Consider the following 18,189-nt stretch of genomic DNA (forward strand, 5'->3'; position numbering starts at 1 on the left):
ACTCCTACCCCAGGTATCTAACCTCTAACCTCTAGGACTACTACCCCAGGTATCTAACCTCTAACCTCTGACCTCTAGGACTCCTACCCCAGCTATCTAACCTCTGACCTCTAGGACTCCTACCCCAGGTATCTAACCTCTAACCTCTAGGACTCCTACCCCAGGTATCTAACCTCTAACCTCTAGGATTCCTACCCCAGGTATCTAACATCTAACCTCTAGGACTCCTACCCCAGCTATCTAACCTCTGACCTCTAGAACTCCTACCCCAGGTATCTAACCTCTAACCACTAGGACTCCTACCACAGGTATCTAACCTCTAACCTCTAGTACTCCTACCCAACGTATCTAACCTCTAACCTCTAGAACTCCTACCCCAGATTTCTAACCTCTAACCTCTAACCTCTAGTACTCCTACCCCAGGTATTTAACCTCTACTACTCCTACCCCAGGTATCTAACCTCTAACCTCTAGGACTCCTACCCCAGGTATCTAACCTCTAACCTCTAGGACTCCTACCCCAGGTATCTAACCTCTAACCTCTAGTAGTCCTACCCCAGGTATCTAACCTCTAACCTCTAGTACTCATACCCCAGGTATCTAACCTCTAACCTCTAGGACTACTACCCCAGGTATCTAACCTCTAACCTCTGACCTCTAGTACTACTACACCAGGTATCTAACCTCTAACCTCTAGGACTCCTACCGCAGCTATCTAACCTCTGACCTCTAGGACTCCTACCCCAGGTATCTAACCTCTAACCTCTAGGACTCCCTACCCCAGGTATCTAACCTCTAACCTCTAGGATTCCTACCCCAGGTATCTAACCTCTAAGACTCATACCCCAGGTATCTAACCTCTAACCTCTGGTACTCCTACCCCAGGTGTCTAACCTCTAACCCTCCTACCCCAGGTATCTAACCTCTAACCTCTAGGACTCCTACCCCAGGTATCTAACCTCTAACCTCTAGTACTCCTACCCCAGTTATCTAACCTGTAGTAGTCCTACCCAAGGCATCTAACCTCTAACCCCTAGGACTCCTTCCCCAGGTATCTAACCTCTAACCTCTAAACACTGGGACTCCTACCCCAGGTATCTAACCTCTAAACTCTAGGACTCCTACCCCAGGTATCTAACCTCTAAACTCTAGGACTCCTACCCCAGGTATCTAATCTCTAACCTCTGACCTCTAGGACTCCTACCCCAGGTATCTAACCTCTAACCTCTAGGACTCCTACCCCAAGTATCTAACCTCTAACCTCTAGGACTCCTACCCCAGGTTTCTAACCTCTAACCTCTAGGAAACCTACCCCAGGTATCTAACCTCTAACCTCTAGGACTCCTACCCCAGGTATCTAACTTCTAGGACTCCTACCCCAGGTATCTAACCTCTAGTACTCCAACCCCAGGTATCTGACCTCTAACCTCTAGGACTCCTACCTCAGGTATCTAATCTCTAACCTCTAGGACTCCTACCTCAGGTATCTAACCTCTAACCTCTAGGACTCCTACACCAGGTATCTAACCTCTAGTACTCCAACCCCAGGTATCTAACCTCTAACCTCTAGTACTCCTACCCCAGGTATCTAACCTCTAACCTCTAGGACTCCCTACCCCAGGTATCTAACCTCTGACCTCTATTACTCCTACCCCAGGTATCTAACCTCTAACCTCTAGGACTCCTACCCCAGGTATCTAACCTCTAAACTCTAGGACTCCTACCCCAGGTATCTAACCTCTAACCTCTAGGACTCCTACCCCAGGTATCTAACCTCTGACCTCTATTACTCCTACCCCAGGTATCTAACCTCTAAACTCTAGGACTCCTACCCCAGGTATCTAACCTCTAAACTCTAGGACTCCTACCCCAGGTATCTAATCTCTAACCTCTGACCTCTAGGACTCCTACCCCAGGTATCTAACCTCTGACCTCTAGGACTCCTACCCCAGGTATCTAACCTCTAACCTCTAGTACTCTTACCCAACGTATCTAACCTCTAGATCTCCTACCCCAGATTTCTAACCTCTAAACTCTAACCTCTAGTACTCCTACCCCAGGTATTTAACCTCTAGTCATCCTACCCCAGGTATCTAACCTCTAGGACTCCTTCCCCAGGTATCTAACCTCTAACCTCTGACCGCTAGGACTCCTACCCAAGGTATCTAACCTCTAGTACTCCTACCCCAGGTTTCTAACCTCTAACCTCTAGTACTCCTACCCCAGGAATCTAACCTCTAACCTCCAGGACTCCTACCCCAGGTATCTAACCTCTAACCTCTAGGACTCCTACCCCAGGTATCTAACCTCTAACCTCTAGTAGTCCTACCCCAGGTATCTAACCTCTAACCTCTAGTACTCATACCCAAGGTATCTAACCTCTAACCTCTAGGACTACTACCCCAGGTATCTAACCTCTAACCTCTGACCTCTAGTACTACTACCCCAGGTATCTAACCTCTAACCTCTAGGACTCCTACCCCAGCTATCTAACCTCTGACCTCTATAACTCCTACCCCAGGTATCTAACCTCTAACCACTAGGACTCCTACCACAGGTTTCTAACCTCTAACCTCTAGTACTCCTACCCAACGTATCTAACCTCTAACCTCTAGAACTCCTACCCCAGATTTCTAACCTCTAACCTCTAGGACTACTACCCCAGGTATCTAACCTCTAACCTCTGACCTCTAGTACTACTACCCCAGGTATCTAACCTCTAACCTCTAGGACTCCTACCCCAGCTATCTAACCTCTGACCTCTAGGACTCCTACCCCAGGTATCTAACCTCTAACCTCTAGGACTCCTACCCCAGGTATCTAACCTCTAACCTCTAGGATTCCTACCCCAGGTATCTAACCTCTAAGACTCCTACCCCAGGTATCTAACCTCTAACCTCTGGTACTCCTACCCCAGGTGTCTAACCTCTAACCCTCCTACCCCAGGCATCTAACCTCTAACCTCTAGGACCCCTACCCCAGGTATCTACCCTCTGACCTCTATTACTCCTACCCCAGGTATCTAACCTCTAAACTCTAGGACTCCTACCCCAGGTATCTAATCTCTAACCTCTGACCTCTAGGACTCCTACCCCAGGTATCTAACCTCTAACCTCTAGGACTCCTACCCCAAGTATCTAACCTCTAACCTCTAGGACTCCTACCCCAGGTTTCTAACCTCTAACCTCTAGGAATCCTACCCCAGGTATCTAACCTCTAACCTCTAGGACTCCTACCCCAGGTATCTAACCTCTAGGACTCCTACCCCAGGTATCTAACCTCTAGTACTCCAACCCCAGGTATCTGACCTCTAACCTCTAGGACTCCTACCTCAGGTATCTAATCTCTAACCTCTAGGACTCCTACCTCAGGTATCTAACCTCTAACCTCTAGGACTCCTACACCAGGTATCTAACCTCTAGTACTCCAACCCCAGGTATCTAACCTCTAACCTCTAGTACTCCTACCCCAGGTATCTAACCTCTAACCTCTAGGACTCCTACCCCAGGTATCTAACCTCTGACCTCTATTACTCCTACCCCAGGTATCTAACCTCTAACCTCTAGGACTCCTACCCCAGGTATCTAACCTCTAAACTCTAGGACTCCTACCCCAGGTATCTAACCTCTAACCTCTAGGACTCCTACCCCAGGTATCTAACCTCTGACCTCTATTACTCCTACCCCAGGTATCTAACTTCTAAACTCTAGGACTCCTACCCCAGGTATCTAACCTCTAAACTCTAGGACTCCTACCCCAGGTATCTAATCTCTAACCTCTGACCTCTAGGACTCCTACCCCAGGTATCTAACCTCTGACCTCTAGGACTCCTACCCCAGGTATCTAACCTCTAACCTCTAGGACTCCTACCCCAAGTATCTAACCTCTAACCTCTAGGACTCCTACCCCAGGTTTCTAACCTCTAACCTCTAGGAATCCTACCCAAGGTATCTAACCTCTAACCTCTAGGACTCCTACCCCAGGTATCTAAGCTCTAGGACTCCTACCCCAGGTATCTAACCTCTAGTGCTCCAACCCCAGGTATCTAACCTCTAACCTCTAGGACTCCTACCTCAGGTATCTAACCTCTAACCTCTAGGACTCCTACCTCAGGTATCTAACCTCTATGACTCCTACCCCAGGTATCTAACCTCTAGTACTCCAACCCCAGGTATCTAACCTCTAACCTCTAGTACTCCTACCCCAGGTATCTAACCTCTAACCTCTAGGACTCCTACCCCAGGTATCTAACCTAAAACTCTAGGACTCCTACCCCAGGTATCTAACCTCTAAACTTTAGGACTCCTACCCCAGGTATCTAACCTCTAACCTCTAGGACTCCTACCCCAGGTATCTAACCTCTGACCTCTATTACTCCTACCCCAGGTATCTAACCTTTAACCTCTAGGACTCCTACCACAGGTATCTAATCTCTAACCTCTGACCTCTAGGACTCCTACCCCAGGTATCTAACCTCTGACCTCTAGGACTCCTACCCCAGGTATCTAACCTCTGACCTCTAGGACTCCTACCCCAGGTATCTAACCTCTAGGACTCCTACCCCAGGTATCTAATCTCTAACCTCTGACGTCTAGGACTCCTACCCCAGGTATCTAACCTCTGAACTCTAGGACTCCTACCCCAGGTATCTAACCTCTGATCTCTAGGACTCCTACCCCAGATATCTAACCTCTAGGACTACTACCCCAGGTATCTAACCTCTAACCTCTAGCACTCCTACCCCAGGTATCTAACCTCTAACCTCTAGGACTCCTACCCCAGGTATCTATCCTCTGACCTCTATTACTCCTACCCCAGGTATCTAACCTCTAAACTCTAGGACTCCTACCCCAGGTATCTAACCTCTAACCTCTAGTACTCCTACCCCAGGTATCTAACCTCTAACCTCTAGTACTCCTACCCCAGGTATCTAACCTCTAACCTCTAGGACCCCTAACCCAAGTATCTAACCTCTAACCTCTAGGACTCCTACCCAGGTATCTATCCTCTAACCTCTAGGACTCCTACCCCAGGTATCTAATCTCTAACCTCTGACCTCTAGGACTCCTACCCCAGGTATCTCACCTCTGAGCTCTAGGACTCCTACCCCAGGTATCTAACCTTTGAACTCTAGGACTCCTACCCCAGGTATCTAACCTCTAACCTCTGACCTCTAGGACTCCTACCCCAGATATCTAACCTCTAGGACTCCTACCCCAGGTATCTAACCTCTAACCTCTAGCACTCCTACCCCAGGTATCTAACCTCTAAACTCTAGGACTCCTACCCCAGGTATCTAACCTCTAACCTCTAGGACTCCTACCCCAGGTGTCTAACCTCTAACCTCTAGGACTCCTACCCCAAGTATCTAACCTCTAACGTCTAGGACTCCTACCCCCGGTTTCTAACCTCTAACCTCTAGGAATCCTACCCCAGGTATCTAACCTCTAACCTCTAGGACTCCTACCCCAGGTATCTAACCTCTAGTACTCCAACCCCAGGTATCTAACCTCTAACATCTAGGACTCCTACCTCAGGTATCTAACCTCTAACCTCTAGGACTCCTACCTCAGGTATCTAACATCTAACCTCTAGGACTCCTACCCTAGGTATCTAACCTCTAACCTCTAGTACTCCTACCCCAGGTATCTAACCTCTAACCTCTAGGACTCCTACCCCAGGTATCTAACCTCTGACCTCTATTACTCCTTTCCCAGGTATCTAACCTCTAACCTCTAGGACTCCTACCCCAGGTATCTAACCTCTAACCTCTAGGACTCCTACCCCAGGTATCTAAACTCTAGGACTCCTACCCCAGGTATCTAACCTCTAGTACTCCAACCCCAGGTATCTAACCTCTAACCTGTAGGACTCCTACCTCAGGTATCTAACCTCTAACCTCTAGGACTCCTACCTCAGGTATCTAACATCTAACCTCTAGGATTCCTACCCCAGGTATCTAACCTCTAACCTCTAGTACTCCTACCCCAGGTATCTAACCTCTAGGACTCCTACCCCAGGTATCTAACCTCTGACCTCTATTACTCCTACCCCAGGTATCTAACCTCTAACCTCTAGGACTCCTACCCCAGGTATCTAACCTCTAAACTCTAGGACTCCTACCCCAGGTATCTAACCTCTAACCTCTAGGACTCCTACCCCAGGTATCTAACCTCTGACCTCTATTACTCCTACCCCAGGTATCTAACCTCTAAACTCTAGGACTCCTACCCCAGGTATCTAACCTCTAAACTCTAGGACTCCTACCCCAGGTATCTAATCTCTAACCTCTGACCTCTAGGACTCCTACCCCAGGTATCTAACCTCTGACCTCTAGGACTCCTACCCCAGGTATCTAACCTCTAACCTCTAGGACTCCTACCCCAAGTATCTAACCTCTAACCTCTAGGACTCCTACCCCAGGTTTCTAACCTCTAACCTCTAGGAATCCTACCCTAGGTATCTAACCTCTAACCTCTAGGACTCCTACCCCAGGTATCTAACCTCTAGGACTCCTACCCCAGGTATCTAACCTCTAGTACTCCAACCCCAGGTATCTAACCTCTAACCTCTAGGACTCCTACCCCAGGTATCTAACCTCTAACCTCTAGGACTCCTACCCCAGGTATCTAACCTCTAACCTCTAGGACTCCTACCCCTGGTATCTAACCTCTGACCTCTATTACTCCTACCCCAGGTATCTAACCTCTAAACTCTAGGACTCCTACCCCAGGTATCTAACCTCTAACCTCTAGGACTCCTACCCCAGGTATCTAATCTCTAACCTCTGACCTCTAGGACTCCTACCCCAGGTATCTCACCTCTGACCTCTAGGACTCCTACCCCAGGTATCTAACCTCTGAACTCTAGGACTCCTACCCCAGGTATCTAACCTCTAACCTCTGACCTCTAGGACTCCTACCCCAGATATCTAACCTCTAACCTCTAGGACTCCTACCCCAGGTATCTAACCTCTAGCACTCCTACCCCAGGTATCTAACCTCTAAACTCTAGGACTCCTACCCCAGGTATCTAACCTCTAACCTCTAGTACTCCTACCCCAGGTATCTAACCTCTAACCTCTAGGACACCCTACCCCAAGTATCTAACCTCTAACGTCTAGGACTCCTACCCCAGGTTTCTAACCTCTAACCTCTAGGAATCCTACCCCAGGTATCTAACCTCTAACCTCTAGGACTCCTACCCCAGGTATCTAACCTCTAGGACTCCTACCCCAGGTATCTAACCTCTAGTACTCCAACCCCAGGTATCTAACCTCTAACCTCTAGGACTCCTACCTCAGGTATCTAACCTCTAACCTCTAGGACTCCTACCTCAGGTATCTAACATCTAACCTCTAGGACTCCTACCCCAGGTATCTAACCTCTAATCTCTAGTACTCCTACCCCAGGTATCTAACCTCTAACCTCTAGGACTCCTACCCCAGGTATCTAACCTCTGACCTCTATTACTCCTTTCCCAGGTATCTAACCTCTAACCTCTAGGACTCCTACCCCAGGTATCTAACCTCTAAACTCTAGGACTCCTACCCCAGGTATCTAACCTCTAACCTCTAGGACTCCTACCCCAGGTATCTAACCTCTGACCTCTATTACTCCTACCCCAGGTATCTAACCTCTAAACTCTAGGACTCCTACCCCAGGTATCTAACCTCTAAACTCTAGGTCTCCTACCCCAGGTATCTAATCTCTAACCTCTGACCTCTAGGACTCCTACCCCAGGTATCTAACCTCTAACCTCTAGGACTCCTACCCCAAGTATCTAACCTCTAACCTCTAGGACTCCTACCCCAGGTTTCTAACCTCTAACCTCTAGGAATCCTACCCCAGGTATCTAACCTCTAACCTCTAGGACTCCTACCCCAGGTATCTAACCTCTAGGACTCCTACCCCAGGTATCTAACCTCTAGGACTCCAACCCCAGGTATCTGACCTCTAACCTCTAGGACTCCTACCTCAGGTATCTAATCTCTAACCTCTAGGACTCCTACCTCAGGTATCTAACCTCTATCCTCTAGGACTCCTACACCAGGTATCTAACCTCTAGTACTCCAACCCCAGGTATCTAACCTCTAACCTCTAGTACTCCTACCCCAGGTATCTAACCTCTAACCTCTATGACTCCTACTCCAGGTATCTAATCTCTAACCTCTAGGACTCCTACCCCAGTTATCTAACCTCTAACCTCTAGGACTCCTACCCCAGGTAACTAACCTCTAACCTCTAGGACTCCTACCCCAGGTATCTAACCTCTAACCTCTGACCTCTAGGACTCCTACCCCAGGTATCTGAAGTCTGAGCTGTATAAGGACATGCTGGCCAATGCCATCGTTCCCCAGGAGACCAAGAAGAGGTACTCAGTAAATACTCCTCAATATTTTACATTACAATATATACTTCTCAATATACTTCATTAAAATATGTACTCCTCAATATACTACATTACAATATATACTCCTCAATATACTACATTACAATATATACTCCTCAATATACAACATTACAATATATACTCTTCAATATACTACATTACAAAATATACTCCTCAATATACTACATTACAATATATACTCCTCAATATACTATATTACAATATATACTCCTCAATATACAACATTACAATATATACTCTTCAATATACTACATTACAATATATATCCATCAATATACTACAATATATACTCCTCAATATACTACATTACAATATATACTCCTCAATATTCTACATTACAATATTTACTCGTCAAAATACTACATTACATTATTCACTCCTCAATATACTACATTACAACATATACTCCTCAATATACTACATTACAATATTTACTCCTCAAAATACTACATTACAAAATATACTCCTCAATATACTACATTACAATATATACTCCTCAATATACTACATTACAATATATACTCCTCAATATACAACATTACAATATATACTCTTCAATATACTACATTACAATATATATCATCAATATACTACAATATATACTCCTCAATATACTTTATTACAATATATACTCCTCAATATTCTACATTACAATATTTACTCCTCAGTATACTACATTACAATATTTACTCCTCAATATACTACATTACAATATATACTCCTCAGTATACTACATTACAATATTTACTCCTCAGTATACTACATTGCAATATATACTCATCAATATACTCCTCCTCAATATACATAGCGCGTGCTATGGGTGGGTGTTGCTATGGTGACCAGTGAGCTGCGATAAGGCAGGGCTTTACCTAGCAGAGACTTATAGATGACCTGGAGCCTGTGGGTGAATATGAAGTGAGGGCCAGCCAACGAGAGCATACAGGTCGCAGTGGTGGGTGGTATATGGGGCTTTGGTGACAAAACGGATGGCACTGTAATAGACTACATCCAATTTGCTGAGTAGAGTGTTGGAGGCTGTTTTGTAAATGACATCGCCGACGTCAAGGATTGGCAGGATAGTCAATTTTACAAGGGTATGTTTGGCAGCGAGAGTGAAGTAGGCTTTGTTGCAAAATAGGACGCCGATTCTAGATTTAATTTTGGATTGGAGATGCTTAATGTGAGTCTGGAAGGAGAGTTTACAGTCTAGCCAGACACCTAGGTATTTGTAGTTGTCCACGTATTCTAAGTTAGAACCGTCCAGAGTAGTGATGCTGGATGGGCGGGCAGGTGCGGGCAGCGATCGGTTGAATAGCATGCATGTAGTTTTACTTGTATTTAGGAGCAGTTGGAGGCCACGGAAGGAGAGTTGTATGGCATTGAAGCTCGTCTGGAGGTTAGTTAACACAGTGTCCAAAGAAGTGCCAGAAGCATACAGAATGGTGTCGTCTACGTAGAGGTGGATCAGAGAATCACCAGCCATAAGAGCGACATCATTGATGTACACAGAGAAGAGAGTCGGCCCGAGAGTTGAACCTGTGGTACCCCATAGAGACTTCCAGATGTCCGGACAACAGACCCTCCGATTTGACACACTGAACTCTGTCTGAGAAGTATTTGGTGAACCAGGCGAGGCAATCATTTGAGAAACCAAGGCCAGGTCGATGAATACGGCTGCACAGTATTGTCTTTTATCGATGGCGGTTATGATATCGTTTAAGACCTTGAGCGTGGCTGAGGGACACCCATGACCAGCTCGGAAACCAGATTGCATAACAGAGAAGGTACCGTGAGATTCGAAATGGACGGTGATCTGTTTGTTAACTTGGCTTATGGGGTCAGGGGTCAGAGTGAGGTGTATTTAATACCAGAGTATGGGGTCAGGGGTCAGAGTGAGGTGTATCTAATACCAGAGTATGGGGTCAAGGGTCAGAGTGAGGTGTATTTAATACCAGAGTATGGGGTCAGGGGTCAGAGTGAGGTGTATTTAATACCAGAGTATGGGGTCAGGGGTCAGAGTGAGGTGTATTTAATACCAGAGTATGGGGTCAGGGGTCAGAGCGAGGTGTATTTAATACCAGAGTATGGGGTCAGGGGTCAGAGCGAGGTGTATTTAATACCAGAGTATGCGGTCTATATTGTATAATACCAGTATGGGGTCTATATAGTATAATACCAGTATGGGGTCTATATAGTATAATACCAGTATGGGGTCTATATAGTATAATACCACTATGGGGTCTATATAGTATAATACCAGTATGGGGTCTATATAGTATAATACCACTATGGGGTCTATATAGTATAATACCAGTATGGGGTCTATATAGTATAAAATATACTATATTACAATATATACTCCTTATATACTACAATATACTCACTATATTAACAATATATACTCCTCAAAATATACTATATTACAATATATACTCCGTATATACTACAATATACTCACTATATTAGCAATATATACTATATACTCCTTAAATACTACAATATACTCACTATAACAATATATACTCCGCAATATATACACCTTAAATACTACAATATACTCACTATATTAACAATATATACTCCTCAATATATACTCCTTAATACTATAATATACTCACTATATTAACAATATATACTCCTCAATATATACTCCTTAAATATTACAATATACTCTCTATATTAATAATATATACTCCTCAATATATATTATAATATTCTCATTATATTAACAATATATACTCCTCAATATATACTATAATACTCTCATTATATTAACAATATATACTCACTACTGTATATACCCCTTATATACTACAACATACTCACCATATTAACAATATATACAATATATATACTCCTCAATATATGTATTAACAATATATACTCCTCCGTATATACTACAATATACTCACTATATTAGCAATATATACTATATACTCCTTAAATACTACAATATACTCACTATAACAATATATACTCCGCAATATATACACCTTAAATACTACAATATAGTCACTATATTAACAATATATACTCCTCAATATATACTCCTTAATACTATAATATACTCACTATATTAACAATATATACTCCTCAATATATACTCCTTAAATATTACAATATACTCACTATATTAATAATATATACTCCTCAATATATATTATAATATTCTCATTATATTAACAATATATACTCCTCAATATATACTATAATATTCTCATTATATTAACAATATATGCTCACTACTGTATATACCCCTTATATACTACAATATACTCACTATATTCATTTATATACTGTATTTACTATATCCAACGATGCTGTTGGTCGTACTTCCCGCTCTCTTTACTCTCTCCCTCTCCCTCATTTCTCTCTGCTTCTTTCCCTTTCTCCCTGCCTCTCCCATCTCCTTCCCTATCTCCTTTCCTCTCTCCCTCTCCCTCATTTCTCCCTGCCTCTCCCATCTCCTTCCCTATCTCCTTTCCTCTCTCCCTCTCCCTCATTTCTCCCTGCCTCTCCCATCTCCTTCCCTATATCCTTTCCTCCCTCCCTCTCCCTCCTTTCTCCCTGCCTCTCCCATATCTCCTTTCCTCTCTCCGTCTCCCTCATTTCTCTCTGCTTCTTTCCTTTTCTCCCTGCCTCTCCCATCTCCTTCCCTATCTCCTTTCCACTCTCCCTCTCCCTCCTTTCTCCCATCTCCTTCCCTATCTCCTTTTCTCTCTCCCTCTCCCTCCTTTCTCCCTGCCTCTCCCATCTCCTTCCCTATCTCCTTTCCTCTCTCCCTCCTTTCTCCCTGCCTCTCCCATCTCCTTCCCTATCTCCTTTCCTCTCTCCCTCTCCCTCCTTTCTCCCTGCATCTCCCATCTCCTTCCCTATCTCCTTTCCTCTCTCCCTGCCTCTCCCATCTCCTTCCCTATCTCCTTTCCTCTCTCCTTTCCTCTCTCCCTCTCCCTCCTTTCTCCCTGCCTCTCCCATCTCCTTCCCTATCTCCTTTCCTCTCTCCCTCTCCCTCCTTTCTCCCTGCCTCTCCCATCTCCTTCCCTATCTCCTTTCCTCTCTCCCTCTCCCTCCTTTCTCCCTGCCTCTCCCATCTCCTTCCCTATCTCCTTTCCTCTCTCCCTGCCTTCCTTTCTCTCCCTCCCTCTCCCTCCTTTCCTCTCTCCCATCTCCTTCCCTATCTCCTTTCCTCTCTCCCATCTCCTTCCCTATCTCCTTTCCTCTCTCCCTTCTCCCTGCCTCTCCCATCTCCTTCCCTATCTCCTTTCCTCTCTCCCTCTCCCTCCTTTCTCCCTGCCTCTCCCATCTCCTTCCATATCTCCTTTTCTTCTCTCCCTCTCCCTCCTTTCTCCCTGCCTCTCCCATCTCCTTCCCTATCTCCTTTCCTCTCTCCCTGCCTCTCCCATCTCCTTCCCTATCTCCTTTCCTCTCTCCCATCTCCTTCCCTATCCCCTTTCCTCTCTCCCATCTCCTTCCCTATCTCCTTTCCTCTCTCCCATCTCCTTCCCTATCCCCTTTCCTCTCTCCCATCTCCTTCCCTATCTCCTTTCCTCTCTCCCATCTCCTTCCCTATCTCCTTTCCTCTCTCCCTCTCCCTCCTTTCTCCCTGCCTCTCCCATCTCCTTCCCTATCTCCTTTCCTCTCTCCCTCTCCCTCCTTTCTCCCTGCCTCTCCCATCTCCTTCCCTATCTCCTTTTCTTCTCTCCCTCTCCCTCCTTTCTCCCTGCCTCTCCCATCTCCCTCCCTATCTCCTTTCCTCTCTCCCTGCCTTCCTTTCTCTCCCTCCCTCTCCCTCATTTCTCCTTTCCTCTCTCCCTCCTTTCTCCCATCTCCTTCCCTATCTCCTTTCCTCTCTCCCTCTCCCTCCTTTCTCCCTGCCTCTCCCTCCTTTCTCCCTGCCTCTCCCATCTCCTTCCCTATCTCCTTTCCTATCTCCTTTCCTCTCTCCCATCTCCTTTCCTCCCTCTCTCCCTCCTCTCTTCCTTCCTTCTCTCAGTGTATTTCCCTTCATGAGGCGACAGCGTCACTCCAGCCCCTCTCCTGCCATGGTTACCCAGGCAACAGAAGATGATGGAAAGGCTAAAGGGGCGGGACCAACAGGAACAAGCTCCGCAACCAACTCTCAGATCTGATAGCCATGGGAACACCACAACCACCATGTTCATAACAACCAGATCTGATCGCCATGGGAACACCACAACCACCATGTTCATAACAACCAGATCTGGTCACCCTTGTATCACTATAGCAACCATTCATGACCTTGGATCTACTTCTAGAAGTAATATTACAGTCTAGTAGTTATATTTATTATAAGTTATATTTATGAATATAGAATTATGGGTATAGTTTATATTATCTTCTAGAAGTAATACTACAGTCTAGTAGTTATATTTATTATAATAATTATATTTATTATAAGTTATATTTATGAATATAGAATTATGGGTATAGTTTATATTATCTTCTATAAGTAATACTACAGTCTAGTAGTTATATTTATTATAATTTATTATAAGTTATATTTATGAATATATAATTATGGGTATAGTTTATAAAGACAATCTGAAAGATTTCCACTATTCAATTAATGTAGATTTAAGGCCAGTTTATTTATACTTGGTCTAATAATATGTCTATGGACAATTAGAATGTGACAAGTGTCGCTGGTCAAAACAAACCTTTAATTTCTACTCCTGTTAGAATGTCTGTAGACTGTCAAGTTTCCTTTGTTGCAGACACACTGGGGAAAAAAAGTTCTCGTCTCCACGGCGACTGTAGCGGTCCGTTGTCGCGGTTACCGAACTGCCACGGCAACCGGACCAGAATCCTCCTGTGACCAGATGATGCAGTAGTTCTAAAGTTCTCAGATAGAATGACAGTAGTTCTAATGGTCTCAGATAGAATGACAGTAGTTCTAAAGGTCTCAGATAGAATGACAGTAGTTCTAAAGGTCTCAGATAGAATGACAGTAGTTCTAAAGGTCTTAGATAGAATGAATGACAGTAGTTCTAAAGGTCTCAGATAGAATGACAGTAGTTCTAAAGGTCTCAGATAGAATGACAGTAGTTCTAAAGTTCTCAGATAGAATGACAGTAGTTCTAAAGGTCTGAAAGAGAATGACCTGGTTTTTTATTTCGTCACTCTGGAGCAGTCAACTATTTTCTGTCAGCTCACAATTTTCTTTTAAATAACGATGTTGTGGATTTTATGTTCCTGTAATAATGAATTAAAAAAAGTAGTAAGATTGTTGTCAGCTATACTCTGGTCGTTATTTGAACTAGTTAGCAACTAACCAAAACACTGTTTTGGAAATAGCTTTTAGTTGCCTCTGGTTTGCTAGGTTCACATTTACTGAATTCCTTTTTTAAATGTTTCCTGGTGTTAGAGAATGTTTACTATTTGGAGCACCGGGCTGCAGATGTCATGCAAAAGGCTGTCGTTTTGATGTGGCTGACAGCTGTGGATATGTCGATAGACAGAGTGTAAACCAGCCTTTAGCCCTTCATTTAGAACAATATGACTGATGGACATCAATAACAGTTACAGGTCAACGGTCATATCATAACAACAAATATACCTCATCATAATAACACATATACCTCATCATAATAACAAATATACCTCATCATCATAACACATATACCTCATCATCATAACAAATATACCTCATCATCATAACACATATACCTCATAATAATAACAAATATACCTCATCATAATAACACATATACCTCATCATAATAACACATATACTTCATAATAATAACAAATATACCTCATCATAATAACACATATACCTCATCATAATAACAAATATACCTCATCATAATAACACATATACATCATCATCATAACACATATACCTCATCATCATAACACATATACCTCATCATAATAACACATATACCTCATCATAATAACAAATATACCTCATCATAATAACACATATACCTCATCATAATAACACATATACTTCATCATAATAACACATATACCTCATCATAATAACAAATATACCTCATCATAATAACACATATACCTCATCATAATAACACATACCTCATCATCATAACACATATACCTCATCATAATAAATATACCTTATCATAATAACACATAGACCTCATCATAATAACAAATATACCTCATCATAATAACACATATACCTAATCATAATAACAAATATACCTCATCATAATAACACATATACTTCATCATAATAACAAATACACCTTATCATAATAACACATATACCTCATCATAAAAACAAATATACCTCATCATAATAACACATATACCTCATCATAATAACACATATACCTTATCATAATAACACATACCTCATCATAATAACAAATATACCTCATCATAATAACAAATATACCTTATCATAATATCTGTCATATCTCATAATAACAATTATACCTCATCATAATAACACATATACCTCATTATAATAACAAATATACCTCATCATAATACCTGTCATATCTCATAATAACAAATATACCTCATCATAATAACACATATACCTCATCTTAATAACAAATATACCTCATCATCTTAACAAATATACCTTATCATAACAAATATACCTTATCATAATAACAAATATACCTCATCATAATAACAAATATACCTTATCAAAATAACAAATATACCTTATCATAAAAACACATACCTCATCATAATAACAAATATACCTCATCATAATAACACATATACCTCATCATAATACCTGTCATATCTCATAATAACAAATATACCTCATCATAATAACACATTTACCTTATCATAATAACACATATACCTCATCATAATACCTGTCATATCTCATCATAATAACACATATACCTCATCATAATAACACATATACCTCATCATAATAACAAATATACCTTATCGTAATAACAAATATACCTCATCATAATAACTCATATACCTCATCATAATAACAAATATACCTCATCATCATAACAAATATACCTTATAATAACAAATACATCTCATCCTAATAACAAATATACCTTATCATAATAACAAATATACCTCATCATCATAACAAATATACCTTATCATAATAACAAACACATAATAACAAATATACCTTATCAAAATAACACATATACCTCATCATAATAACAAATATACCTTATCATAATAACACATATACCTAATCATAATAATAAATATATCTCATCATAACAAATATATCTCATCATAATAACACATATACCTCATCATCATAACACATATACCTCATCATAATAACTAACATTCCTTATCATAATAACTGTTATACCTCATAATAGCTGTCATATCATAATAACTAACATTTCTTATCATAATAACATTAATATCTTATAATAAATAACATTCCTTATCATAATAACTCATAATATAATAAGGTATGACAGATATTATAATAAGGAATGTTAGTTCGTTTTTGCAATTCCTTATCAATACAAGGGGATTTAACAGTTTTTACAGTCATTTTCTTAATGGGTGCATGCTTATTAGGGTTAGGTCATTTTCTTAATGGGTGCTTATTAGGGTTAGGTCATTTTCTTAATGGGTGCTTATTAGGGTTAGGGTTAGGTCATTTTCTTAATGGGTGGGTTAGGGTTAGTTCATTTTCTTAATGGGTGCATGCTTATTAGGGTTAGGTCATTTTCTTAATGGGTGCATGCTCATTAGGGTTAGGTCATTTTCTTAATGGGTGCATGCTCATTAGGGTTAGGTCATTTTCTTAATGGGTGGGTTAGGGTTAGGTCATTTTCTTAATGGGTGCTCATTAGGGTTAGGTCATTTTTTTAATGGGTGCATGCTCATTAGGGTTAGGTCATTTTCTTAATGGGTGCTCATTAGGGTTAGTTCATTTTCTTAATGGGTGCTTATTAGTAACTGGAATAAGCAATTTCATAATGAGGTTGCTCCTCATTCTACACCAGCAAATATTCTTTACATCAACATATGAATCACTGCAAAACTTATTGTATGACCTCTTATACACTATATTAGGCCCAGCCTTTGGAACTTTGGTTTTCCTAGATATGGCTGCAATATTGTGATCACTACATCCAATGGATTTAAATACTGCTTTAAAGCACATATCTGCAACATTAATACATGTTGATGAGATCCTTCCTGTGCTGTTTGTAACTACCCTGTAACTGTAACTACCCTGTAACTAACTACCCTGTAACTGTAAGTACCCTGTAAGTGTAACTACCCTGTAGCTAACTACCCTGTAACTAACTACCCTCAAGCTTTCTCTTGAGTGGGCAGCTTGATGAAAGCCAGTCAACATTTAAATCACCCAGAAAATACACCTCTCTGTTGATATCATATACATTATCAAGCATTTCACACGTTATCCAGATACTGGCCGTCTATAGCAGGTTCCCACCAGAATGGGCTTTAGGTATTCTACTGTATACAGTTAGTACTGTATTGTACTGTATACAGTTAGTACTGTATTGTACTGTATACAGTTAGTACTGTATTGTACTGTATACAGTTAGTACTGTATTGTACTGTATACAGTTAGTACTGTATTGTACTGTATAAAGTTAGTACTCTATACAGTTAGTACTGTATTGTACTGTATACAGTTAGTACTCTATACAGTTACTACTGTATTGTACTGTATACAGTTAGTACTCTATACAGTTAGTACTGTATTGTACTGTATACAGGTAGTACTGTATACAGGTAGTACTGTATTGTACTGTATACAGTTAGTACTGTATTGTACTGTATACAATTAGTACTCTA

At 41.8% G+C, this 18,189-nt stretch overlaps 1 protein-coding gene across 1 annotated transcript in view; it reads left to right on the plus strand.

The window, feature by feature from the left end:
* The window catches only part of LOC106607567 (regulator of G-protein signaling 11), a 228,398-nt gene extending 213,729 nt beyond the window's left edge, over nt 1–14,669 (plus strand). Inside the window, exons 16-17 of the mRNA XM_045690465.1 lie at nt 8,291–8,373; nt 13,406–14,669. Coding sequence (XP_045546421.1) covers nt 8,291–8,373; nt 13,406–13,541 — 219 coding nt within the window. The 3' untranslated portion in view covers nt 13,542–14,669. The remainder of the gene's footprint in view (nt 1–8,290; nt 8,374–13,405) is intronic.
* Nucleotides 14,670–18,189: the final 3,520 nt, after the last annotated feature.

The sequence above is a fragment of the Salmo salar genome, chromosome ssa12, assembly GCF_905237065.1.
Source record: "Salmo salar chromosome ssa12, Ssal_v3.1, whole genome shotgun sequence".
Classification (NCBI taxonomy): Eukaryota; Metazoa; Chordata; class Actinopteri; order Salmoniformes; family Salmonidae; genus Salmo; species Salmo salar.